General features: G+C 37.4%; 1 protein-coding gene across 14 annotated transcripts in view; it reads right to left on the bottom strand.

The window, feature by feature from the left end:
- Positions 1–17,868, bottom strand: part of Rsrc1 (arginine/serine-rich coiled-coil 1) — a 377,040-nt gene that overhangs the window by 267,849 nt on the left and 91,323 nt on the right. For 11 of the 14 annotated variants that reach the window (XM_017319694.2, XM_017319692.2, XM_006501911.4 and 8 more), the window contains one exon: positions 7,846–8,019. The exons of 2 other annotated variants lie outside the window; for them this stretch is intronic. In XM_017319694.2, the coding sequence (XP_017175183.1) occupies positions 7,846–8,019 (174 nt within the window). Of the gene's footprint in view, positions 1–5,318; positions 6,333–7,845; positions 8,020–17,868 lie in introns of those variants that run through there. One more of the 14 variants, XM_006501913.4, reaches the window with a different exon arrangement.

Raw genomic sequence — 17,868 nt, 5'->3', positions numbered from 1 at the left:
GCTCATTTCAATCACAAGCATGGCAAGAACATTTAAACCAATCACTTATGAACTGTCCAATACATCACACTAAGATTCAAAAATCTTTTTCTCTTTCTTTCCCTCTACTTTTTTCTCAATCTCTCTCTCCCTCCCCCACTCTCTGTGTAGTGGGGTGTGTGTGCGCAATAGGATGTCATTATACAGCCCTAGCGCATCTGGAGCTTGCTATGTGGACCCAACTGGTATCAAGCTTACAGTGGTCATTCTGTCTCTGTTCCCAGACTTTTACCACTACTCCTGGCAAAAGTCTACTACTTCTGAATTCCTACCTGTGCTGACTAACAATGACCTAATTGATCCATCATACATTTTTGTTTTATTCCAATCTGGTCCATTTGGAGATGTCACTCCAATGATTACCAAACTGGGAAGAAAGCTGAAGATAAATAAATAAACTTGAATTATTTTAAAATATTGATGAGACTGTTCCAATTTAGTTTATCATAATTCACATCTGGGATAATCAAAATGCTTTATGATGAGATATAAATTAGAGACCTCTAATGAGTGATTCATAAATGACAACTTGGAAGGATGGACCATCTAGAGAGTGCCATACCCGGGGATCCATCCCATAATTAGCCTCCAAACGCTGACACCATTGCATACACTAGCAAGATTTTGCTGAAAGGACCCAGATATAGCTCTCTCTTGTGAGACTAGGCCGGGGCCTAGCAAACACATAAGTGGATGCTCACAGTCAGCTATGGGATGGATCACAGGGCCCTCAGTGGAGGAGCTAGAGAAAGTACCCAAGAAGCTAAAGGGATCTGCAACCCTATAGGTGGAACAACATTATGAACTAACCAGTACCCTGGATCTCTTGACTCTAGCTGCATATGTATCAAAAGATGGCCTAGTCGGCCATCAGTGGAAAGAGAGGCCCATTGGACTTGCAAACCTTATATGCCTCAGTACATGGGAATGCCAGGGCCAAGAAGTGGGAGTAGGTGGGTGGGGGAGTGGGGGGGGAGGACATGGGGGACTTTTGGGATAGCATTGGAAATGTAAATGAGGAAAATACCTAATTAAAAAAAGGGAAAAAATGACAACTTGGGTTTTAGGGGACTAGCCTGTTTACTGTTTTTAAGAGACTCGGCTGGCATTCCATCTTTATCCCCTCTGCATTCCTTTAGAGATACTGCAGAGTCTTCAGCATACAAAGCCATATATACATGAGGTGAAGGCAAATAGTGAAGGTTTTCAGTTAAAACTTCTATGGAACTGTATATTTAACTCGGATATTTTGTCCTGAAACCATGTACTAAATTCAAGTATTTAGAAATACTAAAATAAATTTAGTAAGAACCAGCATTTTAATCAATATCTAAAACATGTACCCTAGAAGTATTGTTTTAAACAACAGATACTATAAAAAATTAGTGACAGCATGATTGGCAACATTTAAAATACAAAAAGATACAGTACAAGTCAAATAGAATTGTTTTTAATGTACTCTTAAGATTTGCAGGTTTTGTAAATATGTGTGTTTGTTCATATTCTAGTGAACAGGCAAGGAGTGATACAAAAGGGTGGTTACCTGTCTAACATCAGCAAGTCAACTTTAAAATTAAAAAAAAAATGCCTAAGCCCTCCTTTATTTACCTAGAAACAGCAGCCAAAATAATCCATTATTCATTATCTAAGTTTGTGCTTAGTATGATCTAAAGAAATACAATATTGACTAAGATATGAAGGTAATTTGTAGTTAGAGTAACAAAATTCTCTTCAGTTAACTGAAAGGTTACTTAGTATACTCTTGAAGAGCAAAAAAATACTTTATGAATGAAGTAACATCTAAAAGATGAACTTAAAATTAGGAAAGGTAGAGAACAAATTATTTCATGCTGAGGAGTCAACCATCATGAAGACACTGAGGTGAGGAAAGAATATAGTCCCAGTTTGCTTTCTGTTACTATGATAAAACACTGAGCAAAACAACATGGAGAGGAAAAAGGTATATTCGGCCTATTTTTGACCTACTGTGAGTGAGGGAAGACAAAGCAGAAACTCGAGGTAGGAGGAACCTGGAGGCAAGAGCTGAAACAGAGATCACGGCGAACGCCACTGCTTATTGGCTTGCTCTCCCTGACTTCCTCAGTTTGCTTCTGTATACCAACCCCAGGCCACCTGCCCAAGGGTGGCACTGCCCACAGTGGGCTGGGCCCTTCCACAATGATCATTAATATCCACCAAGACATGCCCACAGGCTAGTATGATAGTGGCAATTTCTCAGTTGAGGCTCTTTCTCCCCAAGTTGCTCTGGGTTGCGTCGAATTGGTAAAAACTATTTAATTAGCACATAATTGAGGAACTGGTAATCACAGACACAATCACATTAGCCAATTGTTTGTTAAACATGCATGATGATATGGATGTAGATGATATGGATGTAGAATCCCGGTACATCAGGATCCTAAGGTAGAAGTATCACAAGTCCAGGCCTGGGTAATGTTTTCTTAATAAAAATGTCATTTTTTGAGATCCTACTACACAGTACAGGTCTTTTTACAAATATTAGTATTGATATTTACAGATTTTTTTCTCTTGCCATGATTCACATCTAATAGAATAATTTCTTTAAGGTCTGAAAAAGGTAACTCGACGTAAGCATGGTAGCATATGCCTATAATCTCTGCACCAAGGCAGGGTTGAAAAGGAAAATCCTGAATTCCATGAAAGCCTAGTTTATATTAACAGAGGCTTGTATCAATAAAGGGAGGGGGAGGGGAAAGGAAAAAGGAAAGGAAAAGGGAAAGGAGAGAAGGGAGAAGATAACTAGCTTTGTCAGGAATATTTTTAAATATTGAGATGATCAAAACAGATTCGTAAATATCCTATTTTGCCCATTTTTCCTCCTCTGAACTATCTTAAAACTATAAATTATGGATAACTGATATGAATACAGGTAATATTTTTTGAAAACTATGCAAATAGAATTTGTCAAGCAAAGGTCTCATTTCACTACCTGATTACAGAAGAAACCAGTTTCAGATCTGTTAGCTAACTCATGTCCACATTCTTGTTGTTACTCAGATGTGTGCTTTCTCAGTTATATGAGATACTTGTGACAGGTCACTGCTTCTCTGATGAATGACTAAGGCATAGAATGCATTTGTTAAAAACTCCTGTATATTTCTATGAGTCATGGTTTTGTACCAAAGCACAATTTTAAGGTTTATAGATTCTACAGGTGCATGCATAAGGCTTCTTCTATTACACTACAACTCTATTCATATAAGTACATTGTAGCTGTCTTCAGACACACCAGAAGAAGGAAGGCATCAGATCCCATTACAGATGGTTGTGAGCCACCATGTGGTTGCTGGGAATCGAACTCAGTACTTCTGGAAGAGCAGTCAGTGCTCTTAACTGCTGAGCCATCTCTCCAGCCCCTTCTGTTTATTCTTAAATGTTAATTTGTACATAAATTTGTTACACCTCATGCAGAGTCACATGAAATTTTCTAGAGCTCTCATGGTGAAACTTACTGAGAAGTTCAAAAGGCTTGTACTTGAATCTTTCAGCTAGCTTCTTCATATATTCTCAGTTAGTACCTTCCTGTGGCATTCAAAAGGAAAATAAAACTACTTTCTCATTCTAAGGCAGCTGTTCTCAACCTGTGGGCTGCAATCCCTTTGGAGGTCACATATTACATATCCTGCCTTTCAGATATTTACATTATGATTCAGAACAGTAGCAAAATGACAGTTATGAGATAACAACGAAATAATGTTATGGTTGGGGACACCACAACATGAGGAATTGTATTAAAGGGTCACAGCATTAGGAAGATTGAGAGCTACCACTCCAAGGCTTTTCATGACCAGGCAATCACCATAAAAAATAATCCTACAATTCCTGCCATTAAAACCACCACCAGGCATTTTCCCTGTAAAATGACATTGGAGAAACTATGTAACAATTAAAGTGAGTCATTATAAAGAGTGAGAGGTGTTTCTCTGCCATTTGGTATTGCTCAGGTGAGAATTCTTTGTTCAGCTCTGAGCCCCATTTTTTAATGGGGTTATTTGATTTTCTGGAGTCCACCTTCTTGAGTTCTTTATATATATTGGATATTAATCCTCTATCCGATTTGGGATAGGTAAAGATCCTTTCCCAATCTGTTGGTGGCCTTTTTGTCTTATTGACGGTGTCTTTTGCTTTGCAGAAGCTTTGCAATTTTATGAGGTCCCATTTATCGATTCTTGATCTTACAGCACAAGCCATTGCTGTTCTATTCAGGAATTTTTCCCCTGTACCCATATCTTCGAGGCTTTTCCCTACTTTCTCCTCTATAAGTTTCAGTGTCTCTGGTTTTATGTGGAGTTCCTTAATCCACTTAGATTTGACGAAAGGATGGACCATCTAGTGACTGCCATATGCAGGGATCCATCCCATAATCAGCTTCCAAATGCTGACACCATTGCATACACTAGCAAGATTTTGCTGAAAGGACCCAGTTATAGCTCTCTCTTGTGAGACTATGCCGGGGCCTAGCAAACACAGAAGTGGATGATCACAGTCAGCTATTGGATGGGTCACATGGCCCCTAATGGAGGAGCTAGAGAAATTACCCAAGGAGCTAAAGGGAACTGCAACCCTATAGGTGGAACAACAATATGAACTAACCAGTACCTGGGAGCTCTTGTCTTTAGCTGCATACGTATCAAAAGATGGCCTAGTCGGCCATCACTGCAAAGAGAGGCCCATTGGACTTGCAAACTTTATATGCCCCAGTACAGGGGAACGCCAGGGCCAAAAATGGGGAGTGGGTGGGTAGGGGATTGGGGGAGTGGGTATGGGGGACCTTTGGGATAGCATTGAAAATGTAAATGTGGAAAATACCTAATTAAAAAAAAAAGAGTGAGAGGAAGATACAAGCCAACTGAGAACTAATGAACCTTTTGTCTCCTATTTTTTCTGGCTAATCTTTTATGTCATAGTATGTTTCCTTTCTGAACCTCATCTTTTTGAAAGACTGAGAAGTTGGTTTAGTTGAATTAAATCTAACACACCATTAGAATGTGTAAACTTAAGCTGGAATGCCTGAGCAGACTATTGCAGAAGCCCCAGTGCGTGCTTAACCTAGAACATTGTTGGCTGGGCAGACACAAGTAAATTGATTTACAATCACAATTGTAAATCTAACATTCAAACAGTGGAAGCGGTGGTGATGTCTCATTATAACAGAAACATAATAATGGGCCATACTTGTGAAAATTAATAAACAAGAGTATCATAAAACCGTTAATTTGAAAGATCAGAGTCCAATGTACAGATTTCTATAAGATAGGTTTATTTACTTGCTTAACAAAGCTGCCAGTACAAAGTGTCTTTTGTTACAGTGACACATGTTCAAGGTGTACTGCTTTCTAACACTTACCCTTCGCCACTGGTGAAAGGCAACAAGATCTCTTTACAAAGTCTCATCTTTTTCAATAAATTTTGCATGAAAACATGTTATCCTGGCACAAAGTTGCCTGCTGTCACATTGGAAGTGTGATAAATGTTTAATGAAAACAACACCACACAGCTTGGTGTCAGACAACAGCTATCACACAGTCCTGCTTTGATCCAAACAGACACTTAAAAGGAGTTCTAAGCATGCTCTGCACCACAGAACTCTATAACCTATATGCAAATTGGAGTAAATTAGCATAAGTGACTTCCTGCTGCATAAAAAAATAAGAGGTAAGAAAAAATATGACAGGCTTTCTAAGTATGCAACTGCTGTCAAAACTCAGAGTCCAGCTTTCCCAAATCACTTTCAACATCTTCTGCCAAACATCAGGTAGAAGCAAAACTACGCTATCAACAGGAATTTAAACATGGAACTCAAAGTTACAAACACTGGAAGGAAGGCTGCCAAGGAAGATCTGTGACATACTCCTAAGTTAGGATTGTTACATTGTATTGCTGTTCTTACTATACACTGCTTTTCCATTTACAGTTTTTAAAGTACCAAATCCCCATTTTATAGAAGAACCAATTGTATAGTCAGGGAAATTCTTAAATTTCTCAGAAAGAATTAAATTCAAAAAGTTATAACACACCATTAGAATGTGTAAACTTAAGCGCGAATGCCTGAGCAGACTATTGCAGAAGCCCCAGTGTTTGCCTAACCTAGAGCATTGTTGGCTGGGCAGACACAAGTAAGGACAGAGCGGTAAACCCTCCACTGAGCAGGTTACTCTTAAGGAAACTAACTGTTCCAGATGAATTAACATGTCAGTGAGGTACTCAATGGCTTGTTCTTCTCTGTGCAGCCGTGAAAGAATCCTGCAGATCTGATCAGTTAAAAAGAACAGAAACTTGTTGACAGAGCCTGGTAGCTGGCTGGCTTCTAGAAAGGCTTTCTCCATTTTCTCATGGCAGAAAGATAAACACAAGTCAAGAAAATACTTCAGAAGGAATTCACTACTTCAATAAGCATCCCCACTCTGCCATAACAATGTTAATTTATTCAACACAGCAAAGTTTAGTTGGCTTATTCACATCTTAAAAGACCTCATACTGCACCAAATTACCAAATATCTACCACATGAATTTGGTTGGCTGGGCAGTAAGAACCCTAATAGACGAACCCACGAGTGATGCTGCTGGGGTACACATGTTCAGCATCATCACACCAAGTTCTACGCATGAGACCTAAGGATATTATAAACTTCTGAGTACTGTCTCCCAGTAACAGTTTTTTTCTTAGAAACCAAATGTTATAAATATAATTTTTTAAAGGTTACTGTCTTAAAATCTCATATTTGAGATATAAATGGCAAAATATTCCCAGTGGTATAATAATTGTACTTTTATCTTGGAGGTGACCAACAAGTGTCTACTTGGAATCAAGTCCTGCTCAATTAGAAGAAATACATGCACAGTACTGTAAACCTAGTCAAATACCTGTGTCTGAAAGATCACAGTCACTAGAAAAGAACCTACTACTGCCATTTCCCTTCACTAATATAATTTCTAATTTTATTCTAAGTATTTATATGTAAGCAAAACATGTATGACATGCTTTATCATTTTATAAATGTAATATTTTTAAGGTTATCTTCTTTAAAATCTCATATTAATTATTCGCATCACATTATAAGGATCTCTACAAATGACACCCTGCCAGTTTCTATGACATTCTTTAAATCTGAACACAAGCAAAGTAGCAAACAAAATGAGCAAATCAATTTAAAACAGAAGGAATTCATACTACAATCATTCAGATATTCCAGGTAAAAGTGTATCTCGCTTTGCCACTGTTACATTTTCTTTTGCTTTGTGGTTTATACTTGTATACTTTAAGTTCCATCAGTAAGTATATCATAGATATGCTTAAGCTGGGTTGATAAGGCAAAGGTTCTAAGCCTGAAGAAACATAAGCACGTGGATTACTTTCTCATATATGTAAAGCACCTAGGTTACACAGCACAAGTTCAAACACTTGTGATTGGATTATATATCCAGAATGGACTAAGAATTCCATCCTAATTATAATAATCTGGAGTCTTTTCTTCTCTTCACCTATACATTTTAAAAAGTCATCTGAAAAAAGGAAGCTACTGAAGCACTAATAAAATAAATTTCATGCTGTAGGACTTACTTGTAAATAGAATTAAATAAGAAGTGTTACATGTTGTTATTTTAACTCAATAATTTTTTTAGAGAATATATACTTCAAGAAACATGCAAGCCCTGACCTTCTTTTATTCTTAATAAAATTTACCCAAAGAGTTGGAACAGGAAGCTTCTTGGAGAGAACTTAGTTTGCATACTGCTATAGAGTTACTGAATGTTTCAACTCACCCGCGTTTGATGCTGTGCACTTCTTTGTCTTTGCCTTTATCCTTCTCCTTTTCTCTTTTCTCTTTGTCCCGGACTTTACGTCTGTCTCTGTCCCTGGACCTGCTACGGGTTCTTCTGTGACTGGATCTTTCACTGCTTCTACTATGTGAGCGTGGACGAGGCCTTGACCTGGACCTACAATAAACAGATTGTATTAAATAGATTTAGTCTGCCTTGAATTTAAAATGCAATTGACCTAAATTACTTTAAAGTACTCAGTTTCAACTCTTAGCCCCAAAATTAATTGTGTAAAGCAAGAATATAAATGATTCTCTACACATGATCACTTTTATGTGATTTTATTTCTCTACACATGTATCACGTTTATATACAATTATATGCAGATATATAGACAGTGTCAATTTTCAAGGAAATTAAGCTTCAATCTAAATGTAAATATAGGAAAATTTTGAGATGTAAGTAATAGGATAAAAGAGTACCATGTGGGTCCGCAGCTCCCCCGGCCTTCAAGGACCTGGTAGCAATGCCCCTGCCCCAGCTCCCCGCCCTACAGTCCTGCCTGGCTCCCAGGCAGCTCACTGTAATCAGGGACATAGATGAAATCCTCCCAACCCACCTGCTTACTGGAATCCCACAGAACCAGCAGAAACAGACTTTGCCCCACCCTGTCAGAGCTCAATCCCCCTTCCAGTCCACACCCCATCTGCACTCTGAGGTCAGTACGCTGCCTCGTTATGATGCCCTACCATCCCACACCTCTGCCTGCCTCCTAAGAAGCCTGCTCTAACCCAAGACACACTTCACCAGCCTCCTGGGAGGTCTGCCCCAACCTGGGTCATCTAGGCTAGCCAACACCATGGACAACCAGATCTTTAAAAGCAAGAGCAAAAACATACAACAGAAGCCAAGGCAATGTGGCACCATGATCCCAGCTATTCCACTACAGAAAGCCCTGGATAGCCTAACACACCTGAAGAGCAAGATTGTGACTGTAAATCCCATCTCATGAAGATGGTAGAGGCATTTAAAGAAGACATAAATAATCCCCTCAAAGAAATACAGGAAAACACAGGTAAGCAAGTAGAAGCCCTAAAGAGGAAACAAACAAATCCTGTGAAGAAATAAAACAATCAAACAAACAATCAAATAGGTGAATGAAATGAACAAAATAGTTGAAGATCTAAAAATGAAAATAGAAGCAATAAAGAAAACACAAAGGAAAGCAACCCTGGATACGGAAAACCTAGGAACTACAGACAAAAGAATCACTAACAGAACACAAGAGATGCAAGAAAGATCTCCGGTGTCGAAAACACCATAGAAGAAATTGACACATCAAAGAAAAAGCCAATGTAAAAAGTTCCTATTGCCAAACATTGAGGAAATTTGGGACACAGTGAAAAAAACAAATTTAAAAATAATAAGGGCCAGGCAGTGGTAGCACACACCTTTAATCCCTGCACTTGGGAGGCAGAGGCAGGCAGATTTCTGAGCTCAAGGCCAGCCTAGTCTACAGAGTGAGTTCCAGAACAGCCAGGGCTATCCAGAGAAACCCTGTCTCGAAAAACAAAACAAAAGAGAAAACAAACAAACACACAGAATAGAAGAGGATGAAGACTATAGTTCAAAGGGCCAGAAAACATCTTCAACAAAATCATAGGGGAAAAAAAAATACAACTTCTCTAACCTTAAGAAAGAGACTACTATAAACATGCAAGAAGCCTACAAAAAAAAACAAATAGAGTGGACCAGAAAAGAAAATCCTTCCACCACATAATAACTAAAACAATAAACATACATAACAAAGACAGAATATTAAAAGCTGCAAAGGAAAAAGGCCAAGTAACATACATAGGCAGACCTATCAGAATTATACCTGACTTCTCAACTGAGACTCGTATACTCTAAAAGCCAGAAAGAAGATCCTATATGGAATGGTACTGATGCTAAGATCCTATTCCCCAATTGATTCTTGATCAATCAATAAAGATGCCATGGCTAATTGCTGGATAGAAGGAAAGAAGCAGGACTTCCAGGTCCCTGCAAGCAGGCTAAGAAATTCAGGAGAGGAAGGGAGATTTCATCATGCTTTGGAGGAAGAAAAGGTGACCAGACATAAGAGACCTAAGGTGAACTGGCCATAGTCTACTTCCCCAGGTGGGAGATTAGAAATGCAACTAAAATAGGGACAGATTAAAGGTGCTGAGCTAAGAGTATTGGGAAGGGCATGCTAGCCAAGGAAGATAGAAGCACTCAGCAATTGAGCCAATAAGGTAAGTTGAAAATAAGTTAAAGTGTGTGTGTGTGTGTGTGTGTGTGTGTGTGTGTGTGTGTGTGTGTTTCATCCACGGATCTGAGGGAACATGGGCAGGGCTCCACCCATAGTTTAAAAGTGGGGTAGCAAAAACTACACACTACAAGATGCTGGACAGATGTCTTGCAGAACCTATGAGACCACAGATGCCAGCCCAGACTATTATAACCAGCAAAACTCTTAATCATTATAGATGCAGAAATCAAGATATTACATGATAAAACCAAATTTAAATAATATATTTCTACTAATCCAGCCCTAGAGAGGATATTAGAAGAAAACTCTAACACAAGGAGGGTAACTACACCCAAGGAAACACAAGATTTTAGTGATCTCACAGCAAAACCGAAAGAAGATAGCCACACAAACATACCACCTCCAACAACAAAATAATAGGATCTAACAATCATTGGCCTTTAATTTCTCTCAACATCAATAGACTCAATTCCCCCAATAAAAAGACACAGGCTAACAGACTGAATACGTAAATGAGATCACTCATTATGCTGCTTACAAGAAACACACCTCAACTACAAAGATAGACATTACCTAAGACTAAAGAACTGGAAAAAGGTGTTCCAAGCAAAGAAAGAAACAGAAAACAAAAGAAAAAGAAATGTGTGATAAATTAATTTAACTAATCATCTGACTTTATGCACAACATATAACTTTAGATACAACATTCTGTGTACTTAAACTTTCTAAAGTTTAGTTATTTTTCATGCTAAGGAAAAATAATGGAAGCAAATATGTGTTAGGAAAATGACTCAGTAGGTAAAGTGCAGGTTGTGAAAACATGAAGACCTGAGTTCATATTCAGTCACTCATATTAAAGCTGGGCAGCATGTGTAACTTCATCATTGAGTATAATTCCTTCCAAGGACCTGCTTGCTGCCTGGTCTAGTCAAAATGGGGAGCTCCAAAATCAGTGAGAGACTCTCTCAAAAAATAAGGTAAGAAAATGACCGAATAAGCCATCCTAACATAAACTTCTTGTCTGCACATATGCTTACACAAGGGAGCACCCAGACACACACAAGAGCACAGTGTTAGCCAGTAAACTTTCCTTCTTTGCTTTGTTCTTGTTGAATATTTTTGTAGTAGAGTCTTAAACTTCTAAGCCCCAGCAATCTACATGCCTCAGCCTCCTGTGCATCAGTGTCTTGAGATGGAGAACTACAGATAAACAGCATCACATTTAGTAAAAAGGAAATTCTAAACATCCAAATAATGTTTTAATTCTCAACTAATATAACAAATGTATTTAATATAATCTATAAAATGAGTTCTTTCATTCTTAGAATCTCTTTTATCTATTCACTATTGTGATGGTTTGTAAATTCTTGGACCAGGGAGTGGCACCATCTGGAGGTGTGGCCTTAATGAAATAGGTGTGTCACTTTGGGTGTAGGCTTAAGACTCTCATCCCAGTTGCCTGGAAGTCAGTCTTCCACTAGCCGCCTTTGGATGAAGACTCTCAGCTCTGCCTGTGCCGTGACAGCCTGGATGCTGCCATGCTCCCACCTTGATGATAATGGACTGAACCTCTGAACCTGTAAGCTAGCCCAAATTAAATGCTGTTTTTTATAAGACCTGCCTTGGTCATGGTGTCTGTTCACAGTGATAAAACCCTAACTAAGACAACTATTACTTCTATTTTCTCAGTGTGATCATAAGGCCACTTACCCTCTGCAACCCTGAGTCATATAAAATGAGACATTTTTGTTAGGTATGATATATTATGTGCTAAGAAATAATGGACTCAGGTCTGGGTTAGAGTACTGACAGTGAGTACAGAACAAATAAACTCCAACAGAAAAACTTCTGATTTAAAAAAACAACCAAAGCCCAACTGGCAACAGGGATAATGAAAGGTGAATCCTGAAAGAAAACATCAAGGATGACATCCAAATATTCTAAGTGCTCTACCACTGAGCTATATGCTCAGCTCTGTGATATTCAAAACTTTTTATGTGCAAACTATTTTCAAACCTCTAGCTGAATCCTAATCATCTTAAGAACAGCAGACTCTAAACAGCTAAGAATAAAAGCATGGAACCAAAATATCAAGCACAAGACCTCTGCAACCTCAGACCAAGTTAATATCCTGCTGAAACAAAAGCTAAGATCATATTACTGAGAAGTATTACCAGAATGATATGCATCATGCCCAGTATACAAGCTTTATATATACTACATATACAAATAAAGCTGAAAAATTTGTTCCATTCTTGGAGTGGGGGAGGTGAAAAAATGTAGTGAATGGAAATGAAGTCTGTGGTACACAAGATGTTTGAATTAGTAGGCAACTATGCTCTCAATGAATATAAAAACAAAAGAATCTCAGTAAAAAACCAACAGAAAACTCTGGAAAAAAATTTTAAAAAGGAATTCTAGAACTGAAACCAACTTTAAAAAATATGTTGAACAAAATTTAAAACAGATTGGTAGATATGGCCAGAATCTGCATCTCATCATAATTAAATCACTAATTATAAAATCTAGCCACTGGGCATCTAGAAAAGGGTGCCTGCTCTTATGATGTTTAGTGAATATATTGCCAGAAGGCTTTTTTTAATAACATTTAGGCATGAGAAAGAAATAAAGGACATTAAAAAAGGGGGGTGGGGGGGGATGAAGTCCAATATCTAACATGCACAAAAATCCTAAAAAAAATTCACCAAAAAACTATTACAACTAATTAAAATTCAGCAATGTTGTAATATACAAAAACCAACATACAAAACTTAGTGCAACCAGGCATGATGGCATAATCCTAAATTTTCAACATCTGGGAAGTTGATGCCCACACATCAGTAGGTTGAGGTAAGACTTGCTACACAATGAGTTCTAGACTAGTCAGAACTATTGTATCAAGACCCACTTTTAAAAACAAAACAAAATGCCTCAGTAGCACTTCATTTTATTTTTGGTAGTCCTTGGAATCAAACCCACACTGTTACAAATGTTAGGAAGATTCTCTACTTCTGAGATTTATATCTAACTGGCTCAGCAGCATCTTAATACATCAAAGAGATTGCTGAGAAAAATCAGGAGAGCAATCTCATAACAATAGCTATAAAATAAAAATCCAGAAACAAATTTAACCAAGGATGTAAAAGATTTTTACAATAAATATTACAAAATCTTAAAAAAAAGTAATGAAAGTCATAACATACTGAATTTTTCCCATGTTCAAATACTGAAAGAATAGTTAAAATGTCCATACTCAACAAAGCAATTTACAAATGTAATGCAATCCCTGTCAAAATGCCAATAACATTCTTCATAAAGCTATAAAACAAAATTCTAAAACTTAACATGGAAATCAAAAAATTTCTAACCACTTGAACAAAGCTAGAGATATCACAATTTGAATTTAAGACATAACCACGCTGTACAAACAGAGTCAGTAACACAGTGTGAGGTCTGAATAAACAGTTATACAATGAATGAAGCCCAATAGCAATCCCTGACGCAAGCCATCTGCAGCAAAAGTAAGTCTTGACAAAGGCACAAATATACATACTGAGGAATAGAGAAAGCCTTCCCAATAAAAGGTGGTGCTAGAAAAGTAGATATCTAAGCACCAGAGATTGAAACATGACATGACCCCTGTCTTTCATCTTGCACAAAAATCAACTTGAAATGGATGAAAAAATTAAATATTAAGATTGAAATTATTAAAGAAGAACCAGGAAATCTTTAGGATACTGGTATGTTTTAAATATGACAACAATGCATAGACATTGGAAAATGAAATTGAAAAACAGAAATATATTAACAAATATATTAATTTATATATAGGTATAAAGATTGGAATTGTATATAATGTTAACTAGTATATAGTATGCATATAACATATAGAACTAATGTGTGTTAACCAAAAACAATTTAAAGATAGGTAAGCTACTTTAAACTCTAAAAATGCTTTAAGAGCTTTATATTTTGAATAAGTATCTAATAATTTATTGTAGTTTGCTTGTTGATGTACATTTGGGCAAAATCATATTTTTACTACACTTGAAATATATATGTTAGCAATATACTCAAATTAGATAAATATTAAGTTAAAAATAAAGAATTCCTCAAATAATGGTTTTCTCAAATAAGTTATCTCTTCTTTGTTTCCCTATATGCAAAATGACAGTGATGTTAACTACCTTAAGCTACTATTTACTTACGTAAATTGTGCATTAATAGCCATGGGAGTTAGAAGACAGTAACTGAGGCCTGTACTAATTTGTATCATGTGAGTCAAAAGCACATGAAATATGCTATCTTCTACCATAACAAATGCAATTAAAAAATATTCTAGTCAGACAGTGGTGACGCACACCTTAATCTAGCACTCAGGAGGCAGAATCAGGTGGATTTCTGTGAATTCGAAGCCAGAGTGGTCCACAGAGCTGGTTCCAGGATAGCCATTGCCACACAAAGAAATCCTGTCTTGAAAACCAAACCAAACTAAACCAAAAGCAACCAAAACAAAACAAAGCCATATTCTGATTCTGAACCTTTAAGATGCTAAGTTCAACATACAGCTCACACAAATCTAGTTGCATTTCTATTATACAGGAAAGGAAACAATCTGCAAAAAGCCTTGTGTTCTCCACAGGTAATCGTTAATAACAAAACAAATGACCTGTTATGTTTGCTCTCACCTGGAAGACCTATCACCTATCATGCCTATGAGAACACACACAGATCTGGGAGATAAGGTACTATCCCAGGAAAACAAGGTTCAACTGGCACTGCCCTAGAAAAACAGATCATGATAACTGTCCTATGATCGCTGGAGCAACATTGGAATCTGTATAGCAAGGCATTTTATCAGTCATTATCAAACCCATCCTTCCCTCTGCACCTTCCTTCTCAAACTCTAACCTCAATCTCTCCAGTCTACTAAGAAAATTCAGTTAGCTATAAAGCGTCGTGGTTCCCCCTGACATACTCTGCCTTAGAAAACATAAGCCTTCAAGTTCTCCAAACTTGTCTTGCTCATTATTCCCTGAATACACCCAAGAAATGTGTGTCATTCTAGAATACTCTTATCAATCTTGTTGTGTGACATATTACACTAGGGTGGCAAAAGCACACCTATACATTAAGGTTCCCATTCTATTAAATCAAACAGCTTAATACATTTTTTAAAAGGCACCCCAATATACAATGTTACAGAATCTTCTTCATCTTGCTTATGATCCTCACATAATAAAGATATTCCAAAGAATTCCCATGGAAGAAAAGATAACAAATGCAAACCTAGAGGCAAGGTAAAATTATGAAATATGGTTTTAAAGGACTATAAAATCACACACAGATTTTAAAAGAATTAGGGTAAAAACAAACTAAAGGTAATTAAGCTATTGACTTTTTGGTTATTACAAGAATTATTTTACACAAATTTGGATAAGATTCATATCATAGACATATGATCAAGTCTGTTTTCAGGTATGTAGTTTTACTTACAAATCTGAAGAGTCTCATCAAGAAAAACTAACAGATCAGAATAAAAAGACTGCCTACTCTGACCAAACAAACAAAGAGAAAGGAAACTATATTAGCATTTAAGATGTCATTTGTCCCCAGTTCCTTAAATAAGTACCTTTCTGATAAATCACTCTAGAAGTCTCTGGAGTACAAAAGCCAATATGGAGATGTATTATAAGCAAAGAACCATTTGGTAAAAAATGTGGGACTCTAGAACACACAATATATAAGCAATAAATGGACAGCAAGATGTCCTATTATACCAGATAAATGCTTTCAATATCTACAGAATAAGAAGAATAACCATAACATCTCTACATAAAATGAATTACTGCCCTCAAAAGCCAATTTTTCAAGTTTAATTGGCTAATAAGTTCTAAACACATGTAATCAAAACAGATACCTTAATATTTTGACTTTCAAAAAATAGCTTCAGTACTTCAGAGAGTCCTTGAGTGCTATAAAGATAACATTTACGATAAAATAAAAATTATAATTAAAATTAAATAATTACATATTGAATAAAACCTAGCATAGATTTCATGTAAGGATGACACTATAAACAAGGGGATTGAATTCCACTCCCTACCAAAACCTAATTAAAGCCATAACCAGGGGCATTTTTTAAAGACCTACACTTTATACACTGTGGAAAAAGAATTGTTCATTGGTGGGTTGCTGGTAGCGAAAAACTAAAAAACAAAATGGTAAAACTCAAGCCTCTACAAAACCACGATTACATCACAGCACCTGAAAACAGTAAATTCTGACTGTCTGCTTACTTCAAGAAGCACCTCAGAAGCCCAACAAGCAGCTCAAAGCATCAGGTGCAGATACTTACACCCAACCAATGGACAGAAACCAGGGACCCCTGTGGTCTAATTAGGTAAAAGCTAGAAGAAGCTGAGGAAGAGGGCAACCCCAGAGGAAGACCAGCAGTCTCAACTAACCTGGACCCCTGAGATCTCTCAGATACTGAGTCACCAACCAGGCAGCAAACACCAGCTGATACAAGGCCCCTGACACATATACAGCAGAGGACTACCTGGTCTGGCCTCAGTAAGAGAAGATGCATCTAACCCTAGAGAAATTTGAGGCCTCAGGCAGTGAGGAGGTCTGGTGAGGTGTGTGTGTGTGTGTGTGTGTGTGTGTGTGTGTGTGTGTGTGTGTGTGTGTGTGTGTGTGTGTGTGTGTGTGTGTGTGTGTGTGTGTGTGTGTGTGTGTGTGTGTGTGTGTGTGTGTGTGTGTGTGTGTACATGCTTTTGGAGATGGGGGAGGGGAATGGAATAAGGAACAGTGAGAGCTGACTGGGAGGGGGAATAACATCTGGTGCCTCTGCAGCCACTTGCACTCATTCATTCATATATACAGCACTGGGAATATAAAACAAAAGGATCCCAGCCAACCCATACTAGCTCTAGTTTCAGTGAGAAACTTCGATTCAACAGTTTTGTGGAATATAACTAAGGATGGCCATCAAGGCTGATCTCTGACCTCTAGATGTGTGCACACACACATAGAAAAACATACGCACAAAACAACTGTTTCAGCCAGGCAGTACCATACTATAATCCTCATAAAAAGCAATCTAATAAAGGAACTCTGGAGCACCCCCATTTTTTTCCTCCTTAATTTTCATGCCATAAAGCAGGAAAAGTTAAAACATGGAGGATTTGCTAGTAAGTTCATGACCCTGGAGCCTTAAAGAAGAACAAGATAGCAAGATTTGCAAGGCATTGTGCCAACCAGGAGGAAACCAAAGAGAGAGGAAGAATGTAAAACTCTGTCGTAGGGAGCACCTAATATGTTCTAATCTATAAATACATACGGCAAAATGCGATGGGATAAAAATATACTGCAAAGCAATGAGATTCCTCAATATCACTAGAAGGAGAACTAGTGTTTCCACTCACTATATTGAAGAGAGCTCCCACATAAGACATTAGTACCAGAGCAGTAACCCTGGAAATAAATTCATCATATGGTAAATGTCTTCATCAAGCTTGAAAGCAAGACTTGAAATTATAAAATATAACTACATGATAACCATAAGTCACAGCTACACAAAGGTTTCTTAGTTTATATATCATTTGCAAAACATATGCAAATATGAAGGTTAAAAGGTAAAAGTTTGTTAATAAATCTATTTGAAATTCATCATCAAAATCATAACAAGGGTGGGGGATATAGCCCTGAGCTCAATGCCAGAAAGAAAG

Source organism: Mus musculus, chromosome 3, assembly GCF_000001635.26.
Source record: "Mus musculus strain C57BL/6J chromosome 3, GRCm38.p6 C57BL/6J".
Lineage (NCBI taxonomy): Eukaryota > Metazoa > Chordata > Mammalia > Rodentia > Muridae > Mus > Mus musculus.
Note: the sequence above shows the minus strand (reverse complement) of the source record. Positions and strands in the feature narration are given on the sequence as shown.